The sequence below is a fragment of the Arachis hypogaea genome, chromosome 20, assembly GCF_003086295.3.
Source record: "Arachis hypogaea cultivar Tifrunner chromosome 20, arahy.Tifrunner.gnm2.J5K5, whole genome shotgun sequence".
In the NCBI taxonomy this organism is placed as follows: Eukaryota; Viridiplantae; Streptophyta; class Magnoliopsida; order Fabales; family Fabaceae; genus Arachis; species Arachis hypogaea.
In genome coordinates, this window is record NC_092055.1 from 718,702 (window position 1) to 737,252 (window position 18,551).

The 18,551-nt window shown below is 29.8% G+C and overlaps 2 protein-coding genes across 2 annotated transcripts; both read right to left on the minus strand.

Annotated features, from left to right (window-relative positions):
- Window positions 1-7,394: 7,394 nt before the first annotated feature.
- Window positions 7,395-9,601, minus strand: LOC112783622 (uncharacterized). The gene is made up of 7 exons (XM_025826654.3): window positions 9,390-9,601; window positions 8,336-8,693; window positions 8,190-8,243; window positions 8,012-8,101; window positions 7,848-7,934; window positions 7,672-7,734; window positions 7,395-7,583 (listed from the first exon to the last, which is right to left on the minus strand). Exons 1-7 carry the CDS (start codon window positions 9,440-9,442, stop codon window positions 7,515-7,517), a joined length of 774 nt encoding a protein of 257 aa, XP_025682439.1. The 5' UTR covers window positions 9,443-9,601; the 3' UTR covers window positions 7,395-7,514.
- Window positions 9,602-12,838: 3,237 nt separating this feature from the next.
- On the minus strand, window positions 12,839-17,752 carry LOC112783454 (uncharacterized). Its single transcript, XM_025826411.3, has 14 exons — window positions 17,467-17,752; window positions 16,994-17,165; window positions 16,675-16,810; window positions 16,464-16,565; window positions 16,304-16,386; window positions 16,084-16,181; window positions 15,163-15,294; window positions 14,924-15,030; window positions 13,870-14,227; window positions 13,724-13,777; window positions 13,546-13,635; window positions 13,382-13,468; window positions 13,206-13,268; window positions 12,839-13,117 (listed from the first exon to the last, which is right to left on the minus strand). Exons 2-14 carry the CDS (start codon window positions 17,061-17,063, stop codon window positions 13,049-13,051), a joined length of 1,449 nt encoding a protein of 482 aa, XP_025682196.1. The 5' UTR covers window positions 17,064-17,165; window positions 17,467-17,752; the 3' UTR covers window positions 12,839-13,048.
- Window positions 17,753-18,551: the final 799 nt, after the last annotated feature.

The following is an 18,551-nucleotide window of genomic DNA, read 5'->3' on the forward strand; positions in this document are numbered from 1 at the left end:
CCAAGGATATCTTCATTTTCTTCTTTAGGACGGAATTGATCCTTTTCCACATCTAAAGATCTTACAATCATTGGGGTACTTAATGGATGTGACTTATCCATATAAAATCTTTTCAAGATCTTCTCTGTGTATGTCGCTTGATGAATAAAGATCCCATTTTTTGTATGCTCGATCTGCAGGCCGAGACAAAATTTAGTCCTTCCAAGATCTTTCATCTCAAACTCTTCTTTCAGAGTTTTTATAATTGTTGAAATCTCTTCAGGAGTCCCAATGATATTTAAATCATCAACATACATAGCAATTATAATGAATCCAGACAGATGCGGATTTCTTTATGAAAACACATGGACAAATATCATCATTTTTGAATCCATTTTTGGCCAGATACTCAGTAAGACGATTATACCACATTCGTCCAGATTGCTTTAGACCATATAAAGATCTTTGTAATTTAACTGAGTATAACCTTGCGAATATTCATTGGATGGTTTAGATATCTTTTGTCCTTCAGGGACTTTCATATAGATATCCCGATCTAATGAGCCGTATAAATAGGCTGTTACCACATCCATTAAATGCATATGCAGTTTATGATATGCACATAAACTGACCAAATAACGCAATGTTATCGCATCCACTACAGGGAAATACGTTTCTTCATAATCTATACCGGGCCTTTGTAAAAAACCTTGTGCCACAAGTCGGGCTTTATAGCACACAACTTAATTTTTCTCATTTCGTTTTTTCACAAACACCCACCGGTATCCAACAGGTTTTACATCTTCTGGTGTACGGACTACAGGTCCGAAGACTTCACATTTTGCAAGTGAGTCTAATTCAGCCTTCATGGCCTCTTTCCATTTTGGCCAATCATTCCTTTGTCGACATTCTTCGACTGATCTTGGCTCAAGATCCTTACTTTCATGCATGATATTCAATGTCACATTATATGCAAATATTTCATTGACAATTGTCTTATTTCGGTCCCATTTCTCTCCTGTAAAGACATAATTTATCGAGATCTCATCATTTTCACAATTTTCAGGTACCTGAACGTCTTCTGGCGTTATATCAGAATTTTGGACAACTGCAGGTGTCTTTACTATGCCTTTTTCAACAGAAATATTTACCTCTTTTCTCTTTCGAGGATTTTTATCTTTGGAACCGACAGGCCTGCCACACTTCTGGCGTATATTTGCTTCAGTGGCTATTTGTCCTACTGAGACATCAATTCGAATTGGGGCATTTTTCGCCCTGCCACGCTTCTGGCGTGAATTTGCTTCAGTGGCTACTTGTCCTACTGGGACATCAATTCGAATTGGGGCATTTTCCGCTGGTATATAAGATTTGGTTACCCTCTTTGTATTGGAAAATGCATCAGGCAATTCATTTGCTATTTTTTGCAAATGTATAATCTTTTGAACTTCTAGTTCACATTGCCCTGATCGAGGATTTAAATGCATCAACGATGATGCATTCCAATTAAGTTCCTTTTCAGGAAGCTTATTCTCTCCCCCTAATGTTGGAAATTTTGATTCATCAAAATGACAATCCGCAAACCGGGCTTTAAATACATCTCCCGTTTGTATCTCAAGATACTTCACTATAGAGGGAGAATCATATCCAACATATATCCCCAATTTTCTTTGGGGTCCCATTTTGGTACGATTAGGTGGTGCAATGGGAACATATATCGCACACCCAAATATTCTTAAATGGGAGACATTTGGCTGCTGGCCAAAAGCTAATTGCATAAGAGAGAACCGATGGTAACTCGTTGGCCTCAAACGAATAAGTGCTGCGGCATGTAAAATAGCATGCCCCCAAACCGAAGTTGGGAGATTTGTTCTCGTAAGTAATGGTCTAGCAATCAATTGGAGGCGTTTAATAAGTGATTCTGCTAACCCATTTTGTGTGTGAACATAAACTACTGGATGTTCAACACTTATTTCATTAGCCATACAATAAGCATCAAATGCTTGGGAAGTAAATTCACCAGCATTATCAAGACGAATTGCTTTGATTGGATTTTCTGGAAATTGTGCTTTTAATCGAATAATTTGAGCCAGTAATCTCACAAACGCCAGGTTGCGATAAGATAATAAGCACACATGTGACCATCTTGAAGATGCGTCTATTAGGACCATAAAATATCTAAAAGATCCACATGGTGGATGAATAGGTCCACATATATCAACTTGAATCCTTTCTAGGAATTCAGGGGACTCAAATCCAACCTTTACTGTTGATGGCCTTAAAATTAACTTCCCTTGAGAACATGCAGCACAACAAAATTCACTAGATTTAAGAATCTTCTGGTTCTTTAGTGAATGTCCATGAGAGTTTTCAATAATTCTCCTCATCATGGTTGTTCCTGGATGACCCAATCTATCATGCCAAGTTATGAATTCATTTGGGCTAGTAAACTTCTGGTTTACAATGGCATGTGATTCAATTGCACTAATCTTGGTATAATACAATCCAGATGAAAGTGAGGGTAATTTTTCTAATATAACTTTCTTATTTGAATCATGAGTTGTAATACATAAATACTCATGATTTCCCTCATTCATTGTCTCAATATGATATCCATTTCGGCGAATATCTTTGAAACTCAACAAGTTCCTCAGAGACTTGGTAGATAATAGTGCATTATTTATTATAAATTTTGTTCCTCCAGGAAACAAAATTATAGCTCTTCCGGAGCCTTCTATCACATTGCCTGAGCCAATAATAGTATTAACATACTCTTCTTTTGGCACAAGATGGGTAAAATATATAGTACTTTTAAGAATAGTGTGCGAACTTGCACTATCCGCAAGGCAAATATCTTCAGAATATGTCCTTGCCATTTTTCTTCAAAAAATAATAATAATAATAAAATGAGCAAAAATATATGCACAGTAAAAATTATTCACATGAATGCTTAACAAACACATATTAAATTATTCCATCATTGATCAAATAGTCAATATCTCCTTCAGAATCCTTAAAGAAATTAGATACATCATAATGAGTGGTGGAATTTTCATTATTTGAAACAAAATTTGTTTCCTTTTCTTTGTCGTCCCTTTTCAAGGATGCTTGATAAAGATCAACTAGGTGCCTTGGGGTACGACAGGTACGTGACCAATGGCCCTTTCCACCACAACGGAAGCATTTATCCTCATTTGATATACTTTACCCATTATTTCTTTCTTTATCCCACTTCTGGTGAGATCCTTTCTTGTGAACATAATTCATTTTTCTTACATAATTTTTCTTGTCATCAAAATCTTGCCATTTACCTCTTCTAGGGTTATGATTTGCCGCATTTACTTCAGGAAATGGGGCGGCACCAGCTGGGCGCGCTTCATGATTTCTCAAAAGTAACTCATTGTTGCGTTCAGCAACAAGAAAGCAAGAAATTAACTCATAATATTTTTAAATTCTTTTTCTTGATACTGCTGCTGCAGGAGCACATTCGAGACATGGAAGGTCGAAAAAATTTTCTCTAACATATCGGGCTTGAGGAAGTATCACATGATTGTACCTTTCTTCAAGGTCTTTCCACAGATCTGCAGGATCTTTTAATGTGGGATATTCATTTTTCAATCATACGTCAAGATGACGACGAAGGAAAATTATGGCTTTGGCTATATCCTTTTGGGATGTATTATTTTCAGCCTTAATGGTATCTTCAAGATCCATTGAATCAAGATGAATTTCAGCATCTAATATCCATGATAAATAATTATTTCCAGATATATCAAGAGCATTGAATTCAAGATGAGAGAGTTTCGACATAATGAAAATTTGTTACCTGAGTCTTCCTAAAAATTTGATCAGAGTCTCGTACTGATAACGTGTTGTAAAATAAATATAAAATAAAGAAGTATAAGTAGAAGACTCTAGTACCACAATTACTATTTCAATATAATAAAATGATTAATATATTTATTAATATTATATATAAAGAGTAATAGAAAAGAATATTTAAAATACTTGTAAAATAAAGGAAGAGAGAGAATTGTAGTAGAAATATAGAGAGAGAGAAGTATTGTAACATAAGGAAGAGAGAGAATAGTTTATTGCTTGTTATATCTTTTGTTGGAGGCAAAGCCTCTATTTATATACATACATAAGGTTACTTTGTCAAACCTTATTAAATGAAATCTCTCTTGAAATCTTGAACTTTATGAAAAATGGGCATCCACATCCTTTGTACTTACCATAACAAAGACATCTTTTTTGCGGTTGATTAATTTAGGAATTTATTGTATATTGTATTATTGTATATGTATAGAAAGAGACTTAAAAAAATAACATTATCATTTTTTTAATAATTTATATTTTTTAATATTATTTAGTTGTAATAATATTATTAAAAATATATATTGTCATAATTCACGAAATATAAAATTATAAAATTAAATATCATTTTTAATTATCAAAATATTAATAATATTCTATTTGTATTTTAACTAACAACACTGTATCATAGTATTTAAATATAACCTAAAAATAAAAACAAAAACAAAAATAACTATCTAAAAATAAAAATATAAAATCAAATGAATAAATTTTAATTGAATATTTTTATTATTTATAGTTTAATTTATGTATAATTATATTTTTATAATTATTAAATTTTGGATTAATTTTTTTATTTTAAATTGTCCTATAAAATTTAAATTATTTTGATATGTTCCTAGACAAAATTTTAAACTTTTTAATCAATTAAATTTAATTCATATTATTATTCAATTAAATTATAAAATAACGATTAAACATATTTATCTATATTAAAAGGATATATTTCTTTGTATATTTTTTATTGAATAATAATATTATTGAATCATATATAAATTAACAAATCAAATAAATATATTATACAATATTTTTTATAAATTAACTTCTAAGTTTAATATTATAGTAAAAGACAAATAGGTCCCTAACCTTTTTAGACGGGATATTTTAATTCATCGAGATTGAAAAATACATTTAAATTTCTCACCTTATAGAACGCGTGACAATTATACTCTTCCGTAAAGTTGGGGTTCAAAATGGTAACAGAAAGTGCTGACCTAGAGGGGAGAATGATGAGGTGTCCGTTTTGGTTGATAATGTGGATAGTGAACAAATTATTAATGAACAAATCGATCTTTATGCATCAAAACGACGTCGTCTCAATCCTCCATCTTACTTCACCTCTTCGTAATCCCCATAATACCCATACCCAACTAACCAACTTTAGTTATTATAGAAAACCCTACCAAAAAACAAATAGCGTCTTTCTCCCTTAAAAAAGAATGTCTTCTTCCACTTGAAAGTGGTGTTGTGCTAAGTGTACATTGTGGTTGACGAAAGTTACGACAAATTTTGTCTGTCAAGAAGTTGCCATTTTCTACCGAGGCAAGGATAATATTCGAAGTTATGTGTATTGTTATTTAAATGTTTGTGATAATATAATGCATGGGGTTGGGTTTAGGGGTGATTGCATATTTTCTTTCGTGTAAAAGAAGAAGAAAAGATTATGTGAAGTTTATTGATTCAAATTTTCAAGTACTTGATCTAGGGATTTAATCCATGATTTATGTATTTATTGATAATGTAGATGAATGATATATATGCGGTTTCTGTTTTTCATCACAAAGGCCATTTTAGTATAACACCCAATAAAACTCTTGTGTATGTTAATGAAAAATTTGAAAAATTTTCGAAAAAGGACTTAGACTTCGTGAATTTTGGGGATTTGGTAACATTATTTAAGGGTCTGAGTTATGCATCCTATATGCGAGTTTATTGGTATGACCCAACAAGCAGTGATATTGAGTCTGGATTGCACATTCTGGGAGGAGATGAAGGAATTAATAAACTTCGAGAGAACAAGTTAAGAAATTCAATCACCGATGAATTTTACATATACTTCGACCACCCCGTTGATGAGTCAGAGATAATGAATAATACAAGAAAATAAGATGCTGCTGCAGAAAAGGGGCGAAAGAATTTGATGATCCATTTGATGTTGATAGCATCATGAGGGAAGTTTTAGTCATTATCATCAACAGAAGATGATGGGTATAAAAGTGAAGAAGACGAACTGTATAAACCTACTTCGATTGTGTTTGAAACTATTTCAGATGAGGATTATTCTAGCTTTAATGAGAAAGATGATGGGATGCAAAGAAAAAGAGAAGGTTGTGCCAAAGAAAAAGGTCAATGTGAAGCAAGTAAAAAAGACATAGTCAAGTGGAAGTAAAAAAGAAATTAGACCAAGGAGTGCAAGTGGAGTGATGCTAAAAGAACTATGTCTACTGTGAAGCCCAAAAGAATTAGGCCTATTGTGAAGCCCAAAGTAACTGGACCTACTGTAAAGTCCAATGGAACTAGGCCTGCTGTACATCCTAGAGAAGTTGTGCCTACTATGCAGCCCAATGATAGGCCTCCAATCGGCCTTTATGTAAATGAAGAGGATTTAGATGTTGATGACCCTATTTATCAGTATGAATTAGAGGATCTTCACACACCAATGTCTTCAGAAGATGAGGGATATAGACATGAATTTTCAGTATTTAATGATGAGTATGGATTTGGAGAGGCTAGATTTGAAGTTGGAACCAAGTTTGCAATCATTAATCGGTTCAAAGAGGTGGTAAGGAATATGTTCATATCTGAAGGGAGGAAACTTATCTAGATAAAAAATGATAAGGAAAGGGTGAGAGTTGGCTGCAGAGGCGAAGACTGTTCATGGTTGGCACATTTATCCTAAAATAACACACTATTATGCTTTCAAGTAAAGACTTACAAGTCATAGCATACCTGTGCAAAAAAATTAGGTAGTAATGCTGCTGATCAACACTGGATCAGTAAGAAAGTGGAGAAGTATGTTCTTTATTTCTCACATTTCACTCTTATGATTTGGCAGGGCATTAATGTTAAAACTACAGAAATGCAAGACACAGCAAAGTCATTTTCATCATTGGCAAATCAAGTGCTCCGAACAGCAGAACAAGATAGACGAAGTTCATAAAAGGCACTGAACAAGTGGATTCAGTTTACCCGGTTTTTGTTGGGAAAAAAACTTGTATTTAAGTTTGTTTTTTAGTTTTGTATATTCTCTTTAAAATTGTGATCCTTCCCTCACACAGATTTCTATTAGTTTCGGTTGTTATTCAGTCTTCAAATATTCACAAATAAATATACATGTAAAATAGCCGAGTTGATGAGAACAGGACCAAAATGAGCATTAAGAAATTGATCTAACAATCTTCCGAATAAGGTAAATTATTGGATTGATTCTTGAAACTTCAAACAAGCTAAGTAAAACATGAAAGAACCAAATTAAAATTTTAAAATCTATTAAGGTTAAAGACTTAAATTACAGGGTCACTATTTAAGAGTATAATATAACTGTAACACTTAATTATGAGAAAAATCACTAATCTAACAATACTCAATAACTGAAAATTCAAAGGATTATTCCAAAGTTAATCATGTACAAAATTAAATATTAATTAATTAGAAAAAAGAAACTAAGAAAGTAGTCCAAAAAGAGATACTGCACTCTCAACCTCTTCGAAATATCCCTTGCCTTTTCTCTCCTGAGACAAAATAAGTTTTAAGTATAAATTAGTTAATCAACATATTTTCATATATGGAGAAGATCACGGTGGAAAAAGAAAAAATCACCTCTGCAAATGTGCGCTTTTTGTTCATAAGTTTGGTCTTTGATTTATCAATAATTGACTTTGTCTGAAAGATAGAATCATGAAATGATAAAGTAAGCAAAAAAAATATATGTAAATAAAAAGATGAATTTAATAGTTATTTTTACTAATATGACGGTAAAAAAATTTTGACTATACCTGTTCTCGCTCTTTCTTTATTTGACTTTTTGTTAATAGTTCAGGATCTTTCCCTCGAGTACCAGGGAGATATACCTTTGCCTCAATCTGTTAGAAATGAAGTAAATTATTAGTAAATTCAAAAATTAAATTTATCCAAGAAAAACAAAACTCATTTTCCTAACCTTTTCAAAGGTAGGTTCATATAGGGTTGGAGTTTCTTCCTCTTCATAATAAGGTTCAAATGCAAATAATTCTTGAATGACTTCGTTTTCCTAATATAACAACGATAAAAAAAAATCATATACTTGATAATAAATAAGAGTTATTTATTAATTATGTAGTGATTTTTTAAAAGCTAACCATCAAATAATTTGAAAATTCTTCCTCTCCCAGAAAATTCTTGATGAATTTGAGCTATTCATAAAAGAAAAAAAATGTTAGAAATAAATCAAAATCAAAAACAAACTAGGACCAAGTAAACAATGAATAAGTATTGTTTAATATACCTGTGTAATTGAAGACCATGATGTTAGAATTAATTTTTGTTCATAAAATGTTTCATAATATTTTGGACGTTTATCTTCTTTAAAGTACATTAAGACGTCCCAGTCGGTTCTAGCAGCATTGTTGAACATTTGTTTCAGAGGAGGTGCAGTTTTAGCTTCCATTGAAGTACTCTCTAGTTGCTTCAAAATGATGTTTTTAATGTATTTTCTTAATCCATCATAAGACTCTGATAATAATTCTTCAGTTTTAACAAAAAATCTGTCAACTTTATCATACTCAAATATCAAAGCTAATGCTTCACCAGCAGCAACGCAAGTTGCATCTTCTTTGAGTAATGTCAAGAACCAAGAAATTACCCTGCATCAAGAATCATTAATTAAAGCAAAGTTAAATTGTGACAATTAAGATTGTATTGAGAATTTAATTTTCATGTATCGAAGAAGTAGGATGGTTTATGGACGAGGTCTGGTTTAATTAGATTTAAACCCGTTCCTAACAAAATATCAGGTCTATTTTGGCCCGACTCGAAAACAATTCGAAATAGATCGGATTAATTGGATGAATTCGATGTAAAATTAGTATATACAAATAAAAGTTTACTTTAAAAATTAAATTTAATAAATGTTATATTATATTTATACAAAATAAATTATTTTAAAATAAAAACAATACAATATAATTAAATAAATATTAATTGAAATATAAAAGTATAATATGACATTATTAATTTCACTTTAAAATATATATTTTTATAATAAAAAATAACTTCAGGATAGATCAAGTTCGAAAATAACTTCAGATAAAAATGACAACCCAAACCTGTCAAAATATGTTTTGAATTTGGGTTGAGTTTCGTGCTAAGTCTTTAGCATCCTTTACAAAAAAGTTTACAATTTTATAGAGAGATTCGATCATATATTATCACATTATAAAAAATGATTAACTTTTAAACTTATCCAATTATGTATTATCATATCTAAAAAAATTAATTTTTATATTTTTAATGCATCAAAATTAAAACTCTTATACAAGATAGAAAATTAATGGACTTACCCTTGCCAACAGAAGATGATTTCCAACCTATATACTCTTGTAAGTAAAAACATCCAACTATAAATTAATGTTGATAGAGTAGTAGCAGAGACTTGGTTTTTATGTGCCTTAAAAAAAAAAAAAAAGAAAGAAGAGAAAAGAAAAGCTTCCTAAGTAATAATAAATATATACAAAACAGATCATACTTCAATTAATAAAAATTTAACTAAAGATTTTTGAGTAAATAAAAATACGTGCACCAACCTTGGATTTAGGACAAATATATTCCCAAATCACTTGCATGGCTGCTTGAATTTCCACTGTATTGCTTGCACAGAAAAATGTGACTATGCCCAAACACTCTATAAGCGCAATAAAGCCACATGGTTCCAAAAGCTGCATAGAGATTAGGATTTTATTAAATTTCAAACATCTTTTCATATATTATATTTATTGGTTTATTTATTTATAATTTTTTTTTAAATAAAATAAAAAAAATATTATTTTTTCCACACAATATTTGAACTTTAATGTTTCAAATACGATTTTTTCTAGAGCAAATTCGCCACACCCCGTCAAACTCTATAAAAAATTATATTGTTCGTCTTATTTCTGGCAAATTTCACTCAAATTTTGTAAAATCCACATTTTTAATCCATATCATCGTCTCCAAAATAGTATATAGATCTTCAAACAGTATATAGGAATACACAAAAATACAAAGACAACATAGATGGCTTCTTCAAAGATATTTTTTAATTATAAATTTAAAAAAACAAGTCATATTTAACGATGACACCCATTATCGTCTTAAAAGATACACAGGTACACTAGAATAAGCCATATTTAACAATGATTTTTTTAATTATAAATTTAAAAAATAACTATTTCCCAAAAATAAAATACGACTTATTCTTGTATACTTTTGTGTACTCTCATGTACTCTAGAGACGATGATAATGGTTACCATTGTTAACTTTTCAAACTCAATATGATATATTTGAAGTGAAGTTTGCCAGAGGTAACTTGCCCAAATGCAAAAAAAAAAAAAATCGTATTTGAAGAATTAAAGTTCAAAAATCGTATTTGAAAAAATAATAATTTTTTTTTATTTTATTTTAGTGAAAAACTATTTATTTATTAATATTAACAACTTAAAAAACATTATGAAATTATATGTTAAAATACCTTGTTGGGAACTCGAAGCAGTTCAGTAACTAGAGAAGTTGTGTATCTGTATATTTCATCTGCATTCTCAGTCTCAACAACATATATTGCCAATAACCCTGAACTCATTTTTCATATAAATTAAAACATCAAATTAGGTCATAGTTATTGAGTAAGAAAAATAAAAGTCAATAAGCCTATTAAATATTATTATGATTGAGAAAAAGAGTTTAAGACGAACCAAGAGCTTGAGAAGCCAATTGTTTCTCTTTAGTCAAACCTTTTTTAAGGCAATTTAACATTTGGTCCAAGTAAGTGAGGAAGCTGTAAAAAAAAGCACTCATTAATAATTCAAATCTATTTAGGAAAATTGAACAAGAATTAATAGTATATAGCCTTACTAGTTTTCCAAAATACTGTCTAGAACTTCTTCATTTTCTTCTTGATCTCCGTCGTGAAAGATTTTAATAAAAGCCGATAATCCTTCCTCTCTAACACAAGCCCTTCAATAATAAAAGAAAACAAAAATGTACAATAATAAATATAAAAAATAAACGTATCATATAAAATATTTTTTTAAATAAAAAAGAGAAAGAAAAAAAAAACCATACTTTTTATTTTCTAATTTTTCCATGCGACATGAAATGCGACGTGAGACAAGTGTCATTGGACCACGAATTCTAATAAGCTTAGGCCATGGTACCACACGAGTTTCTTCATCATCAATTTCATCGAATCTTTCTTTGCCTGTAAAATAACATTCCAATCAAGAATTAAACTAAAGTAATAACTTACACATTAACGCCAAGAAACGATAGTTCAAATAACATAGTCTTTCTATCTTCACCTAAAGATTTAGAATTGGAAACTCTCTTAACTTTGAAAAAAAAAAACAAAAGAGGAATAAATTGTGGAAGCAATACTGCACATGTGGAATAACAATTTGAAAAAGAGGAACACGTAAATGTAAATTGTGGAAGAAGTACTCCACATGTAAAATAACAATTTATGATTTGATAATGAAATATTGCAATCGATAGTATATAAGAAACAATAATTTTAAATGCACATTAATTTTGGTTGTGAGTGTTGGACAGAACCGTTTACAAAAGAGGAATAAATAAACTTGTGCTACTTGCAATGAGTTCACAATTAAAATGTTATTATTTATAACAAATAAATAGGGTTATTGAAAATGATATTGAACAATGAGAAGAGTAAACGGCAAAGTTGAAAATCTTTTGGAAGATACTTGAGACAAATTTCCTACGTTGGCGGCACCGAATTGTGACGTTGGTCTGAGACCAAGAATTGAGCTCTAGCAGGAAACCACAAGAGGAGGAATGGAGTTTGACTGGTTTCTGTAATTTATGCAATACGGCTCCGTCGGAGATGGACATCTCGATGTACAATTTGTTTTGAGAAAAAAACAATGGCTCATGGGATTGGGAGAGGATGGAGGAAATAGGATCTTGGTACGGAGAAGTGCTAAGAGGGTGAGGGTTTGAGAAAGAAAATAAGCTCTTTGGTTTTGAGAGCTTTTTGTTGGGGTAAATCATAAATGTTAATTTGTGTTTTTGTTGTTTTAGAAATAAGGATTGACTTGGAAAAAGTTAATTTGTTGGTTTTTATTGTGTTTTTTAGTTTTTTTTTTTGTGTCTTTTTATGTGAAAATAAAAGTTGATTTGACAAGATTTGAGTGGTGGATTCTAAAATTTTGCCAGTAAGCATTGGTGCTGACATGACGTTAGTAGAAGAAGAGAAATAACTTAGAAGTAATGTGGGTAAACCTATGTACCTACTTTTATATATTAAGAATAGATGCTGCTGATCAACACTGGATCAGTAAAAAAGTGGAGAAATATGTTCTTCATTTTTCACATTTCACTCTTATGATTTGGCAGGGCATTAATGTTAAAACTACAGAAATGCAAGACGCAGCAAAGTCATTTTCATCATTGACAAATCAAGTGCTCCTAACAACAGAACAAGATAGACGAAGTTCATAAAAGGCACTCAACAAGTGGATTCAGTTTACCCGATTTTTGTTGGGAAAAAAACTTGTATTTAAGTTTGTTTTATAGTTTTGTATATTCTCTTTAGAATTGTGATCCTTTCCTCACACACATTTCTATTAGTTTCAGTTGTTATTCAGTGTTCAAATATTCACAAATAAATATACATGTAAAATAGCCGAGTTGATGAGAACAGGACCAAAATGAGCATTAAGAAATTGATCTAACAATCTTACGAATAAGGTAAATTATTAGATTGATTCTTGAAACTTCAAACAAGCTAAGTAAAACATGAAAGAACCAAATTAAAATTTTAAAATCTATTAAGGTTAAAGACTTAAATTACAGGGTCACTGTTTAAGAGTATAATATAACTACAGCATTCTTAATTATGAGAAAAATCACTAACCTAACAATACTCAATAACTGAAAATTCAAAGGATTATTCCAAAGTTAATCATGTACAAAATTAAATATTAATTAATTAGAAAAAAGAAACTAAGAAAGTAGTCCAAAAAGAGATACTGCACTCTCAACCTCTTCGAAATATCCCTTGCCTTTTCTCTCCTGAGACAAAATAAGTTTTAAGTATAAATTAGTTAATCAACATATTTTCATATATGGAGAAGATCACGGTGGAAAAAGAAAAAATCACCTCTGCAAATGTGCGCTTTTTGTTCATAAGTTTGGTCTTTGATTTATCAATAATTGACTTTGTCTGAAAGATAGAATCATGAAATGATAAAGTAAGCAAAAAAAATATATGTAAATAAAAAGATGAATTTAATAGTTATTTTTACTAATATGACGGTAAAAAAAGTTTGACTATACCTGTTCTCGCTCTTTCTTCATTTGACTTTTTGTTAATAGTTCAGGATCTTTCCCTCGAGTACCAGGGAGATATACCTTTGCCTCAATCTGTTAGAAATGAAGTAAATTATTAGTAAATTCAAAAATTAAATTTATCCAAGAAAAACAAAACTCATTTTCCTAACCTTTTCAAAGGTAGGTTCATATAGGGTTGGAGTTTCTTCCTCTTCATAATAAGGTTCAAATGCAAATAATTCTTGAATGACTTCGTTTTCCTAATATAACAACGATAAAAACAAATCAAATACTTGATAATAAATAAGAGTTATTTATTAATTATGTAGTGATTTTTTAAAAGCTAACCATCAAATAATTTGAAAATTCTTCTTCTCCCAGAAAATTCTTGATGAATTTGAGCTATTCATAAAAGAGAAAAAATGTTAGAAATAAATCAAAATCAAGAACAAACTAGGACCAAGTAAACAATGAATAAGTATTGTTTAATATACCTGTGTAATTGAAGACCATGATGTTAGAATTAATTTTTGTTCATAAAATGTTTCATAATATTTTGGACGTTTATCTTCCTTAAAGTACATTAAGACGTCCCAGTCGGTTCTAGCAGCATTGTTGAACATTTGTTTCAGAGGAGGTGCAGTTTTAGCTTCCATTGAAGTACTCTCTAGTTGCTTCAAAATGATGTTTTTAATGTATTTTCTTAATCCATCATAAGACTCTGATAATAATTCTTCAGTTTTAACAAAAAATCTGTCAACTTTGTCATACTCAAATATCAAAGCTAATGCTTCACCAGCAGCAACGCAAGTTGCATCTTCTTTGAGTAATGTCAAGAACCAAGAAATTACCCTGCATCAAGAATCATTAATTAAAGCAAAGTTAAATTGTGACAATTAAGATTGTATTGAGGATTTAATTTTCATGTATCGAAGAAGTAGGATGGTTTATGGACGAGGTCTGGTTTAATTAGATTTAAACCCGTTCCTAACAAAATATCAGGTCTATTTTGACCCGACTCGAAAACAATTTGAAATAGATCGGATTAATTGGATGAATTCGATGTAAAATTAGTATATATAAATAAAAGTTTACTTTAAAAATTAAATTTAATAAATGTTATATTATATTTATACAAAATAAATTATTTTAAAATAAAAACAATACAATATAATTAAATAAATATTAATTGAAATATAAAAATATAATATGACATTATTAATTTCACTTTAAAATATATATTTTTATAATAAAAAATAACTTCGGGATAGATCAAGTTCGAAAATAACTTCAGATAAAAATGACAACCCAAACCTGTCAAAATATGTTTTGAATTTGGGTTGAGTTTCGTGCTAAGTCTTTAGCATCCTTTACAAAAAAGTTTACAATTTTATAGAGAGATTCGATCATATATTATCACATTATAAAAAATGATTAACTTTTAAACTTATCCAATTATGTATTATCATATCTAAAAAAATTAATTTTTATATTTTTAATGCATCAAAATTAAAACTCTTATACAAGATAGAAAATTAATGGACTTACCCTTGCCAACAGAAGATGATTTCCAACCTATATACTCTTGTAAGTAAAAACATCCAACTATAAATTAATGTTGATAGAGTAGTAGCAGAGATTTGGTTTTTATGTGCCTAAAAAAAAAAAAGAAAGAAGAGAAAAGAAAAGCTTCCTAAGTAATAATAAATATATACAAAACAGATCATACTTCAATTAATAAAAATTTAACTAAAGATTTTTGAGTAAATAAAAATACGTACACCAACCTTGGATTTAGGACAAATATATTCCCAAATCACTTGCATGGCTGCTTGAATTTCCACTGTATTGCTTGCACAGAAAAATGTGACTATGGCCAAACACTCTATAAGCGCAATAAAGCCACATGGTTCCAAAAGCTGCATAGAGATTAGGATTTTATTAAATTTCAAACATCTTTTCATATATTATATTTATTGGTTTATTTATTTATAATTCTTTTTTAAATAAAATAAAAAATATTATTTTTTCAACACAATATTTGAACTTTAATGTTTCAAATACGATTTTTTCTAGAGCAAATTCGCCACACTCCGTCAAACTCTATAAAAAATTATATTGTTCGTCTTATTTCTGGCAAATTTCACTCAAATTTTGTAAAATTTACATTTTTAATCCATATCATCGTCTCCAAAATAGTATATAGATTTTCAAACAGTATATAGGAATACACAAAAATACAAAGACAACATAGATGGCTTCTTCAAAGATTTTTTTTAATTATAAATTTAAAAAAACAAGTCATATTTAACGATGACACCCATTATCGTCTTAAAAGATACACAGGTACACTAGAATAAGCCATATTTAACAATAATTTTTTAATTATAAATTTAAAAAATAACTATTTCCCAAAAATAAAATACGACTTATTCTTGTATACTTTTGTGTACTCTCATGTACTCTAGAGACGATGATAGTAGTTACCATTGTTAACTTTTCAAACTCAATATGATATATTTGAAGTGAAGTTTGCCAGAGGTAACTTGCCCAAATGCAAAAAAAAAAAAAAATCGTATTTAAAGAATTAAAGTTCAAAAATCGTATTTGAAGAAATAATAATTTTTTTTATTTTATTTTAGTGAAAAACTATTTATTTATTAATATTAACAACTTAAAAAACATTATGAAATTATATGTTAAAATACCTTGTTGGGAACTCGAAGCAATTCAGTAACTAGAGAAGTTGTGTATCTGTATATTTCATCTGCATTCTCAGTCTCAACAACATATATTGCCAATAACCCTGAACTCATTTTTCATATAAATTAAAACATCAAATTAGGTCATAGTTATTGAGTAAGAAAAATAAAAGTCAATAAGCCTATTAAATATTATTATGATTGAGAAAAAGAGTTTAAGACGAACCAAGAGCTTGAGAAGCCAATTGTTTCTCTTTAGTCAAACCTTTTTTAAGGCAATTTAACATTTGGTCCAAGTAAGTGAGGAAGCTGTAAAAAAAAGCACTCATTAATAATTCAAATCTATTTAGGAAAATTGAACAAGAATTAATAGTATATAGCCTTACTAGTTTTCCAAAATACTGTCTAGAACTTCTTCATTTTCTTCTTGATCTCCGTCGTGAAAGATTTTAATAAAAGCCGATAATCCTTCCTCTCTAACACAAGCCCTTCAATAATAAAAGAAAACAAAAATGTACAATAATAAATATAAAAAATAAACGTATCATATAAAATATTTTTTTTAAATAAAAAAGAGAAAGAAAAAAAAAACCATACTTTTTATTTTCTAATTTTTCCATGCGACATGAAATGCGACGTGAGACAAGTGTCATTGGACCACGAATTCTAATAAGCTTAGGCCATGGTACCACACGAGTTTCTTCATCATCAATTTCATCGAATCTTTCTTTGCCTGTAAAATAACATTCCAATCAAGAATTAAACTAAAGTAATAACTTACACATTAACGCCAAGAAACGATAGTTCAAATAACGTAGTCTTTCTATCTTCACCTAAAGATTTAGAATTGGAAACTCTCTTAACTTTGAAAAAAAAAAAACAAAAAAACTGACCAAAACTGAGGTGATATAATTACCTTTCTTTCCCTTTGCAATTTTTTTCTCAGCTTTCCTCATCTGCACAGTATCTCTCTTGATCCCCACCATCTCCACTTGAATGAAGACAGACAACACAAATTGATTGAAGTTGAAGATTTTTAATGCGACTTGTGTGTAACAACAATCGCTTTCTTCACACTCTGCACAAAACTGTTGATGCGAGGAGGCGGAGACAGGAAGCACCGGACGATCAGCCACAACCGAGTTGAAGAAGATTGTTAGAATTTCAAAAAATTTAAAATATATATAGAGATAAAAAATTTAAAAATCGCTGCCTATATCTTTTATTTATTTAAGATAAGATAAGATAAGATAAATAAACAAAAGATTCAAGCAGTGAGTTCTAAATTTTAAACAGAACAAAAAGATATGATATGATAAACACAGAGATTTTAGGTGAAATTAAAAATTTTGAAGTGAATTTAATATTTTCACAATCTCCATTACCTACCTAGCGGAGTTGTTTTATCTAAGATAATAAACTTTGCTTCCGCCTCGTTGCATCGGCTGCTCCAGATTGAAGAACATCCTCTATCTCTACTTGGGAATAAAAGTTTGCAATCTTGGAGATTATCTATGTTGAGAATTTATTTATTTTTATTTTATTTTATTTTTTTCGTCTCAGATTGTGCAATGTTAGCTACTGTAAATAATCTCCTAAGGTGCATTAGAAACAAAAAATGGAAAAGTCTAGGGGCAGTAACTTTGTTAAATTCTGACCAGCATGTAACCAGCAAAAAAAAGTGAGCCATTGGATGAAATTTCACACAAATCTCACACCATTAAAACTATCGTTGATAGCTACTTGATAGTTATAAATCACAAAAAATACTAGCCCCCTAGCATTCCTCACAAAAAATTATTCAAGAAAAAATCTGATAATGCAGGAAACAAAGTCATTTTCGTCTGCACTAAGTGGATTCAATTTACCCAGTTTTTATTGGGAAAGCTTAAGTTTGTTCTATAGTGTTGTATATTCTCTTTAAAATTGTAATCCTTCCTTCGCACACATTTTTATTAGTTTTGGGTTGTTATTCAATGCTCAAGTATTAACAAACAAGTATACATGTAAATAAGCCAAGCTTATTAAAAAGAAAAGGAAAGACATGCCTATCCCTTACTTTCTTTGCTTGTGAAAAATTGTTAGTAGCATTACATAATAATATAGGTCACTAGAATTGATAAGATCCTTTGAAAGTTTGAAGTAATACAGAAGATGGGTCAGGAGAGGAGATCCGAACTCAGAATAGGTGATTCTCATTATCAAGTCAACATCGGATTGTCCAACCATTATTGTTGATGAGAACAGAAAAAAAATTAGCATTAAGAAACTGTTCATGTAGATCGGGAAAGAGTGGAGAAACTTGATCTAACAATCTTTTGAATAAGGTAAATTATTGCATTGATTCTTTAATCTTCAAATAAGCTAGTAAACATGAAAGAATCAAATTAAAATTTTAAAACAATTAAAGCCTAGTAAGCTTCGAAGCAAAAGCTCCTACTGAAGTCGTTGCTCAAATTATGAAATCTATTAAG

Excerpts from the sequence above, each read along its gene's own strand:
- LOC112783622 (XM_025826654.3), bottom strand. The coding sequence starts at position 9,442 with ATGTTTTTACTTACAAGAGTATATAGGTTGGAAATCATCTTCTGTTGG. Across the intron at positions 8,694-9,389 it reads ATCATCTTCTGTTGGCAAGG|GGTAATTTCTTGGTTCTTGA; the intron begins GTAAGTCCATTA and ends TTCTTGATGCAG. Across the intron at positions 8,244-8,335 it reads CATGGTCTTCAATTACACAG|CTCAAATTCATCAAGAATTT; the intron begins GTATATTAAACA and ends TTTTATGAATAG.
- LOC112783454 (XM_025826411.3), bottom strand. The coding sequence starts at position 17,063 with ATGGTGGGGATCAAGAGAGATACTGTGCAGATGAGGAAAGCTGAGAAA. Across the intron at positions 16,566-16,674 it reads GAAAAATTAGAAAATAAAAA|GGCTTGTGTTAGAGAGGAAG; the intron begins GTATGGTTTTTT and ends TTATTATTGAAG. Across the intron at positions 13,636-13,723 it reads AATTTTCAAATTATTTGATG|GAAAACGAAGTCATTCAAGA; the intron begins GTTAGCTTTTAA and ends TTGTTATATTAG.